This window comes from Triticum aestivum, chromosome 3D (genome assembly GCF_018294505.1).
Source record: "Triticum aestivum cultivar Chinese Spring chromosome 3D, IWGSC CS RefSeq v2.1, whole genome shotgun sequence".
Lineage (NCBI taxonomy): Eukaryota > Viridiplantae > Streptophyta > Magnoliopsida > Poales > Poaceae > Triticum > Triticum aestivum.
In genome coordinates this window covers 24,041,227-24,051,257 of record NC_057802.1, presented here as the reverse complement: position 1 = coordinate 24,051,257, position 10,031 = coordinate 24,041,227, and the positions used below count along the sequence as shown (strand labels likewise).

At 42.1% G+C, this 10,031-nt stretch overlaps 1 protein-coding gene and 1 long non-coding RNA gene across 2 annotated transcripts; both read right to left on the bottom strand.

Annotated features, from left to right (window-relative positions):
* Window positions 1-1,150: 1,150 nt before the first annotated feature.
* On the bottom strand, window positions 1,151-3,630 carry LOC123073874 (uncharacterized). The gene is made up of 3 exons (XR_006435772.1): window positions 2,780-3,630; window positions 2,622-2,681; window positions 1,151-2,524 (listed from the first exon to the last, which is right to left on the bottom strand). It is a non-coding gene; the product is annotated as an uncharacterized lncRNA (long non-coding RNA).
* Window positions 3,631-3,939: 309 nt separating this feature from the next.
* Window positions 3,940-8,227, bottom strand: LOC123073873 (uncharacterized). Its single transcript, XM_044496880.1, has 7 exons — window positions 6,857-8,227; window positions 5,696-5,735; window positions 5,528-5,589; window positions 5,072-5,169; window positions 4,819-4,877; window positions 4,628-4,732; window positions 3,940-4,546 (listed from the first exon to the last, which is right to left on the bottom strand). The coding sequence occupies exons 1-7, from the start codon at window positions 8,061-8,063 to the stop codon at window positions 4,207-4,209; spliced, it is 1,911 nt and encodes a 636-aa protein (XP_044352815.1). The 5' UTR covers window positions 8,064-8,227; the 3' UTR covers window positions 3,940-4,206.
* Window positions 8,228-10,031: the final 1,804 nt, after the last annotated feature.

Below are 10,031 nucleotides of genomic sequence, written 5' to 3'. Positions count from 1 at the left end.
ATAACGCATAAACTTGGGTTTAAATTTCTGTCACTCTAGCAACACATCATTTAATAACTACTCCACAAGGCATTCCCTTAGGCCCAAAGATGGTGAAATGCCATGTAGTCGACGTTCACATAACACCACTAAGCGAATCACAACATACATACCATCAAAATATCGAATGAATATCAAATTCACATCATTAGTTGCAACATGACTTCTCCCATGGCCTCGAGAACAAAAGTAACTATTCACAAATAATATTTATGCTCAAGATCAGAGGGGTATTAATTAGCATAATGGATCTGAACATATGATCTTCCACCAAATAAACCGTCTAGCATCAACTACAAAATGTAATCAACACTACTAGTGACCCACAGGTACCAATCTGAGGTTCCGATACAAAGATTGAATACAAGAGATAAACTAGGGCCCAAAGATGAGAGAGTTATTGGTGATAAGAATGGCTTCGATTTCCCCCTCCGGGAGGAAAGTTCCCCCCGTTGGAATCGCTCCGCCGAAGGGTAAAAGTGCTCCTGGCCAAGTTCCGCCTTGAGACGGCATCGCTCCGTCCCGAAAGTCCTCTTTATTTGTCTTGGTAACTAGATGTGCAGCCAACATTCACCAAGTGCATGTTTAGACCGCTGATGTACAATTAATTTCTTAGCATCATCTGTGAATATCTGCTGAATTTAATCTGCAGCATTACTCTAAATGCTTGCCCATGTCAAGTATAATATGCTTGTAAATTTTATGTGCTTTCACTCTTCATTTGTATGTCTGCGACTTTCTTGGTGAAAATTTTATGCAACTGCAGCCCGTGTGATAGCATTATTAGCTCTGCAGATATATGTACTTGGGGAAGACGCATGAGAAGCACAGTGTAGTGAGGAGTTGTTGGTTCGGTTTGACAGAAAACTTTGCCAGTGCCTTTATGTAGTTTTGCACTATACGTGAATTGCACAGGACCTGGTTTCCTAAGACTGGGCTGGACCAAATAACAATTGGACAAAAGGCCTAAAAAGAGACGATGAAATATTCTTTCTATTCCACGGCATAAACATGTCAGTTTGTTTATAAGCACTAGAGAATTCATAAACCACATGATCTAGCATGTACACCAATAAAAATAGCAATTCATAAGCAATAGGGGCAAAGGAAACTGAAAATTACGGTTACCAAACTGCTGAAATTACATACTCCCTTCGTCCCATAATGTAAGACATTTTTTGACTCTAGTGTAGTGTCAAAAAACGTCTTACATTATGGGACGGAGGGAGTACTAAAAAATTTTGTGCTCATCAAAATTTATTACCAAGGGTAGAATCAATCAACAATATAGCAATAATTTGTGCAGGGAAAAGACAAACCCGAAGGTAGAGTGATACTTTAAATTCACTAAATATATAGTATCATTGCTCTGAAGTCCACACTGTAATTACACTCAAATTTCCAGTGTAACTACAATTGAAAAGCACTGTAATTACACGGGAGCATAACGTTTTTTTGCATCGGACCTGGTTCTCAACAAGTTCCCAAATGAAATGCACACTGTAATTCTCTGAACATACACTGCAAGAACCTTGAAATTACGCTGTAATAACCATGAAATTGCGATGTTAAATGTCCTGGGAAATATAGTGGAACTGACAATGAAATGTCCTAAATTAACTACATTGAAATTACACTATAATTTCACTGGAACTTACACTTAAATTACACTGAAAAATGCACAAAAATTTACCTAAACTAACAGTATAATTCTTTAAACTTACACTGCACTAGCCTTGAACTTGAAATTCCTTTACACTGACAGCATGTAGCAGTAAAGTAAGAAGCCAGATAACATGGACATACAACTGATAAGGTTCTAAAAACGATGCAACCCAACAAAGACAAACAGGAAATTACACTGTAATTGCCCTGTGACTTACACTGTAGTTACATTGAAAGTTGCACGGGAATTACAGAGTAATCTCCCTAAATTTAATACAGTAAAATCCCTCTAATTACCGTGCAAATGCACTGAAATTACACTACAAATTCTAGTGAAATGGCCCAGAATATCATGAGTATCATACTTGGTGATAGGAATGAAATTATTTTTTAATTGGAATTTGGAACTCAGAAGCTCAAATATCGAACCTAGTAACAAGCCACTTGACAAGCCTAGCAGGGACCTCAGTTCTCACAAAATTAAGCAGACACTCCATTCCATATCTTTGAATAGCATCCTTATACCTAGTGGACAAGCCATCAACAACACGAGAGAAAAATATCTAGTAAAGGTAGAATAAACAGGAAAATTACTAGATCTCTTCTATCTCTACATGAAACAAAAAGGAAAACAGATCCAAAACTAAGGTAGAATACTATGCAAGATGACTATAAAATAGTACCAATCCAAATACATAGGTAACACTAAAGCAAATTGCTAGAAAAGATGTGACTGATCTGATCTGAAAAGAATTTGATGCAACTAACCACATTCCTTTTGCCGACGCATGAAAGCTTCCATTTCAAGCATTTTTCCTTTCTGAAAAAATAACAAATGAATGAAGATGACTGTCACCCAAAGGAAGGGAAAAAAGCATATAAAATGCACGGACTACAAGTAAAAAAATAGCACGCACATGATTCATAGAGAACTCAGATAGAGCTTTGTCAGAGTTGCCATGATCTACAGATAGTTCCTGCATGAAAGAGACAACCGGGAAAATAAATAAATAAAACAAAAACAAAAACAAAAACAAATGTGGAAAATATGAATACAATAGACAAAAATGACTACCCGTTATAACTAATACGAATCATCATCCGCGAAGTCATTGGGCACAAAAAGGTTTATCAAAAGAATCTGCAGTGCCAAAAGATGATAGTACGGGAACGTCCTGGTGAGAGACCTTCCGTAGTCTACCCATTAAACTGATACTATAAGCAGATTACGTGATACACAAGAAAAAGAGTGAAGAAAAAAAACTTCACAATAGTAACTGGGTGAGCTAGAAACACCCTAGTAAAGCAAAATTATGCATAGAAACTAAATATGGGAAACTATTGGAACAAATGGAACTAGCGCTACTTGCTTATGGAACTCGCACTATTGAAAAATTATGAAACTCACCAGGGTGATACAAATTTAAAAGATACTGCAAACTTCTGAACTCACTAGCATGATGGAAAAGAAAATAACAAATGAAAGAAATAAACAAGGCACTAAACTAAAGGGCAAAAACACCTGGCCATCAAATATACGAGGATATCAACTACAAATAACTAGGAAGCATACAACAAACTGTAAAATGCAGTGAAAAAACTACCTACCTACCTGAACACTAATTACATAGCGCTAAAAATGCATATTACACAATCTGAATTTCTAAGCTACTAAAATATAACAGCTCATTCCAGCAGCTACTACTGAACACTACATCATTGGGACAGTCAACATGAACACCCTTTATACAAACTGAAACTGTGAAACACAAAAGTCAGAGGGGAACTAAACACCTACATCCACACAAAATCTAAATCTAAAGGAGACTCAAAAGGCCAGGGGACTTGGGCATCTCCACCTAAATCTACATCAAAAGGGCCAGCCCAAAATCAAATGAGTAGGGGGGATCTAAAACAAACTCTCTCTCTCCCTCTCCCCCCTCCTCTCTCTCTCTCCCTCCCTCCCTCTCTCTCTCTCTCGCTCTTCCTCCCTCCCTCCCTCTCCCTCTCTCCCTTCGTCTCTCTCCCTCTCTCTCTCCCTCCCTCCCTCCCTTTTCAAACGGAAGTGGAGGAATGAAATTTCAGAAACAAAAGGGGAAAAACAGCGTACCGAAGCAGATGGTAACGTGCTCACCAAGAAAAACGACCCACATGACAAAACCAGCCCGAAAGCACCATCGCCCAGCGTGAATCTCCGCACAAGTTTGGATGGCCACAAATTTGAATGGAAGTGAATTGTTTTTCAATCGACTGAAAAATAGCAAACCTGGAAAGTAAAATAATGGCCCGAGAGGTATGTCTATATATTCATCTCCAACCCTGCCCATCATACAACTCCGCCCACAGCCCTAATCAATGCTAATTCTTCTTCAGTAGCTAGTGCCATCCGCTAGATCTTACTGTTGTATACGATCATTGTAATAGAGAGTAATCAGGTAGCTAGCTCATGAAACTGGCTAGGATAACTAGATCTTACTGTTATATATGATCATTGTAATAGCCCTAAGCTAGCATCTCCTGCAAGATCATTTCCCGCAAGATCTTCCATACCATCCAGCAAAGTGACAACATACCAACAGACATCAGCATGCAGCCGCCCAAGTACCGCCAGCGGTTCAAAGCCACATCCCGCCCAAAGTTATTGCGCTTGAAAATATGTTGCTGTTGCTTGTGAGTCCTTTTCTTAGCATGGCTTCGCTTCTTGCTGTGGCGAACCTTCTCAGCATTAGAGCCAAACGACTGGTGGTCCTTCTTCGTATAGCCTGACTTCTCATACTGTTCAAATATTCCTACTCTGTATCTTTCTTCAGGAGTCATTGTTGGTAGCATACTTTGCAAAAGACTGCAAAAAGGGGAAGGTATAGAAAGATCAACAAATAATTTTATTTTGGTGATAAAGAAGACACATGTTTATGGTTTTCACTTGTCTAAAATTGGAAGGGCCACAATGATTTTTCTCCTCAGGGTCTCATCACTTGCTTGCTCATTAAATGACTCCGTTAGCAGCATGTCAAAACCCTCAAATGCTCTAGGAAACATAGACATTATAGTCAGAAATAACGCTAACTTAATTCCAGTAAACAAGTGCATGAACAGGTTTCTATGTTTATATACCGTAAGAGATGTTGCATATTATTGGAGGCTTCATCGGTGCATGTAGCATATTTCAGTAGCTGCATCAAAATGTTATAGGATTCAGGAAAATTGAGATATCATGATTTGAAACCAAGAGCATATTAGAGGAATATAAATTTGCTAGCAATTGTGTGCATAGTTCGAGGAGATGATAAATAGTTTGAAGCTTGTGGGAGCAAATATAAATATACGTTTAAGGACTACATCTATGAGTCACCAGAACAGAACTTACCGCATGAATATGTACACACAAAGAGGATACTGGGCAACACTCGGTAAGCAGTGGTTTGGATTCCTTATAAGTTGGCAAGTCACAATCTATGAATAGATCTGCAAAGCACCACACAGATGTGAATCTTCTAGTCATGACAGTCACAACTTTGTAAGAACGTATATGTGCAGCAGCAGGAAATAATGCTTCAAGGGCAGTACTTGCTTAACATTTCTATCGGACACAAATGAACGGGGAAATCAAAAGATATTCAAAGATATTATACTTGACCCGATCAGAGTGATATTGCATATTAAAGTAGCACATTTGCATATGGCCACAAGGAAAATCATCTAAGATCATGACCCTAAACATCCACTTGGTTGAAGTTGTCAGACATTCACTTGCACATGTGATATATTAGAACAGAAGTCAGTATAAAAGGCTAAATATATCAAGAGTGGACTGATCAATTACCAAGTTCCCTGAACCATTCTCGAGTCTGCTGCACTTGCATAACAAACTGCGCCAAACTCATCCTGGCAACAGTCATGCAACATCAGCATCAGAATTCAACAAGATGTCATGCAAATAAAAAATAGAGAACTGGAACAAGTAATGGTAGCATAGCAATACATGAATTACCTCTTAAAGTGCATTTCCATGGGATCATACATTTCTGTCCCTGAAAAATTGGACAAATAAATAGTTACATACACAAGATTGGGGAGAACTACAATTAACTTCTCAAGGGAGCAATTTTAATGGAAGAAGGCATCAACCTTAGTGCCCCCAGAACCATAGGATCGTAATCTAATCATGAAGACACCATGAACGCTTTCGAAATAAAGCCCTGGGCTGCAGAAGTTGCTAGCATAGCCACAGTCACAACAGTGAGCTATGCATTGGTACCAGAGAGCGCCACAGCACAACAGTCAAGGCCATCCGCAGTGGTAAAATGGGGTTTGGGATGTGCAGAAGTTGGTCAACCATAAATGGCATGAAGGACCGACAACGTAATGATGAAAGGACACTGGATCTAGCCGACTGCTGTAACACACGAGGCTTGGATGACAACGTGGTGGCATTTTCATGATAGATGAGGCACTGTGCAGTTTGCACAAGAGCTACTTGTGCTTCGGTATTTTGTAGTGCAAACGACACTTGAGGATAAACTTGTCCCTCATTTGATACTTTAATTTTATTCCAGGAATGGATTTGAATTGGCATCAACAATTCCTTTCTGTTTATAAAAGGAATGGAATGAGGCGGTTCATTACAGCCTCAATTATCATAACATTATGCTAGTAGAACAAGTTAATTAGCCCTGCTGATGACAGCAGCTGTATCACCTTGCATACTTTTAACATGCAGTATGTCTACCTATATGACTCAGGTCTTTATAGACGAAGGGTCCATACTGGCAGAACATTTTGTGTGTGCCGTCTGCTGCCTCATGCCAGTTTCTATCGCGTAAACATGTATGATGAGGGTTAACAAACAGCTAAAAAGTCCAATGGCAACAGCGTCAATACTCGGTACTGAAATGTACATTGATAACAAACAGGAAACCAAGAATCCAAGTGATAGCATAGTATGAATCAATGCATGGGAAACCCTAGTCTATTTCTAATGTTAACAAACAGCTAAACTAATTAATCCGAAGAGCCCAAATGGTGTCAAAACTGAGACGTTCTCATGAGCACTTAAAAGTTACGTATATGACTAGCATGCTAGCATACAGACCAATAATTCAAAGATAGCATTGCTGGTTAAATCACATGGGGAGAAAGAAGGAAGAAGCACCTGGGGGAATGTTGAGGTACTTGGGGAGGACGCATGAGAAGCAGAGTGTAGTGAGGAGTTGTTGGTTCGGTTTGACAGAAAACTTTGCCAGTGCCTTGAGAGCTGCATGTTTCATGTCAATAGTGATAGCCCAGGCTGTGTCGTCTTCATCATTCACCTTGGCCATCATGTAAAGCAAATCGTCATTGAGCATGCTCAGAATTGGGCCTTGGAACATCAGGTTCTTCAACTGCTGTTGTTGAGTCTCATCATCCCACATCTGAGGCAATTTAGCAGAAAAGCTTTTGTCAACCGAGATTTTGGCAACATCAACCGTGTAGCGCTCGCACCAATTTCCCTCAGAGACCTTCATATTCCACATTGTGGCTTTCCAACCTGAACCTCTGCTCATAGCATCAGGGTCATCGTATTTGATGTGGACGAATTTGATGAGATCGTCGCAGCAGGAAACATTGTAAAAATACTCAGGGGCACAGTAATTGTCCTCCGGTTTGGTTGGCTCGGGCAAGCCAACGGTTGTCACGGGCAATGGGATTATTCTGATGACAGGATGCCTGCCAAACAGGTCGTCCAGAAGGAGAATGCCATGGCAGGTATCAACCCAGCCCAGCGCACTTGCTCCAACCCTGATCTGCTTGAACAAGGCATGTCGACAACACGATGGCTTGTCAGCAGGGTCTGATAGGCAGGCCTTCCTGGTCGTCCATGCCTGTGTTTCAGACGAGAAGACATAGGCATCAAACCGACAAAAATCGTCTCGGATAGTCCACTTGACGTCGAGGAAGGCCACGGCATAGTGCTCGCCGTCGGCGTCGCCACGGGGCAAGAGGCCGAACTGCTGCCCGCCGAAGTAGGCATGGTTGGGGTTTGGGAGCAGCCGCAGGGACTGCTTCCCGGCCGTGTAGACGAAGAAGCGGGCGGGGCCCCAGAACTTGAGGCTGAAGAGGACGAAGGCGTCCTCGGCGCAGATGAGCCAGGCGTGGTACTGGTGCTTCATGCCGGGGCAGTTGACGGAGAAGTAGGAGATGCCCGGCGGGTCGACGAGCCAGAAGGACGCGTCCACGGCTTGGCCGTCCTCGGTGCGGCACTCGGCGGTGGTCGCGTTCCGGTCCGCCGACACACGCGCCACCTTGCAGAGGATGGCCGAGTCAGGGAACCCGGGGCCCAGCGGGGTGGAGGGGTTGAAGGGCAAGGTGGGGGGTCCCATGGATCTGGAGGTGTTGAGCTCGCCGCAACGCAATAGGCTATGACAGGATTTGGGGATTAGATTGCCTTGCCTTTTAAACACGGGATCGGTCGAGTCGGGGAAGAGGAGGACGGTGGTGGCGCGACCGACTCGGGCTACGGGTGGGGGGGATTGGCGGCAGCGAGTCCCCCCCCCCCCCCCCCCCCCCCCCCCCCCCCCCCCCGCGAGTGGACGGCTGGTTGAGAGGACAAAGGAGACCCGTCTCGTCGGACACAGAACTAGTAGTAGTATTTTTCAAGGCTAAACACCTCCGCTCTACTCCTACTATCAATCAAAATCAATCAATGACACACACAGTTAATTGGAATACAATTCTTTTTCGAAAACACTAACGCCTACACGTGTAGCAACATTGCAACTCACCCACACGCCTGGATCATCGTCCAGTTAAGTTTGAATGAATCTTGACACACCAAGGCAGTTTTCGCGTGCCACATAGGACAAGGCCGGTGTGTGGGCGTTGGAGAGGTCGCCCACACGCCTCACAACACGCGGTTGACAGCTGCGCTGTGTGGGCGTGTGGTGGATATCGGCATCCTTCTTTTTTAGGATCAAATCGGAATATAGTTTTTTTTAGGGATATGATCAATTGAAATACAATTGAGATCAGGGGCAGCGACGCCGGTTCACTTTGCAGTTTTGCACTATCATTCATTCGGGCGTTTGGTAGCCCGCATATACCTCAGTTAGATTCCCTGGATGTTGTTTAGGGTTGTTTGGCCTGCATCGACAGGCGAGACGGTGGTGGTGGCGCCGACTCCGAAGAGCTTGCCGGCACGTGGACAGTTCAAGGAATACAGCAGCAAAAAATTCGTTCGTAACAGTTCAAGGAACACACACTAAGGACGAGGTGACGATGCGCGTGGGAAATGGTTCCAAAGTCGATGTGATCGCCGTCGGCACGCTTCCTCTACATCTACCTTCGGGATTAGTTTTAGACCTAAATAATTGTTATTTGGTGCCAGCGTTGAGCATGAACATTATATCTGGATCTTGTTTGATGCGAGACGGTTATTCATTTAAATCTGAGAATAATGGTTGTTCTATTTATATGAGTAATATCTTTTATGGTCATGCACCCTTGTAGAATGGTCTATTTTTGATGAATCTCGATAGTAGTGATACACATATTCATAATGTTGAAGCCAAAAGATGCAGAGTTGATAATGATAGTGCAACTTATTTGTGGCACTGCCCTTTGGGTCATATTGGTGTAAAGCGCATGAAGAAACTCCATACTGATGGACTTTTGGAATCACTTGATTATGAATATGCATAGAAACACTCTAGTAAAGCAAAATTATGCATAGAAACTAAATATGGGAAACTATTGGAACAAATGGAACTAGCGCTACTTGCTTATGGAACTCGCACTATTGAAAAATTATGAAACTCACCAAGGTGATCCAAATTTAAAAGATACTGCAAACTTCTAAACTCACTAGTTTGATGAAAAAGAAAATTATGCATAAAAACACCCTAGTAAAACAAAATTATGCAGAGAAACTAAATATGGGAAACTATTGGAACAAATGGAACTTGAGGCGCGCAGATGAGCCAGGCGTGGTACTGGTGCTTCATGCCGGGGCAGTTGACGGAGAAGTAGGAGACCCAAAGTCCATCAGTATGGAGTTTCTTCATGCGCTTTACACCAATATGACCCAAAGGGCAGTGCCACAAATAAGTTGCACTATCATTATCAACTCTGCATCTTTTGGCTTCAACATTATGAATATGTGTATCACTACTATCGAGATTCATCAAAAATAGACCATTCTACAAGGGTGCATGACCATAAAAGATATTACTCATATAAATAGAACAACCATTATTCTCAGATTTAAATGAATAACCGTCTCGCATCAAACAAGATCCAGATATAATGTTCATGCTCAACGCTGGCACCAAATAACAATTATTTAGGTCTAA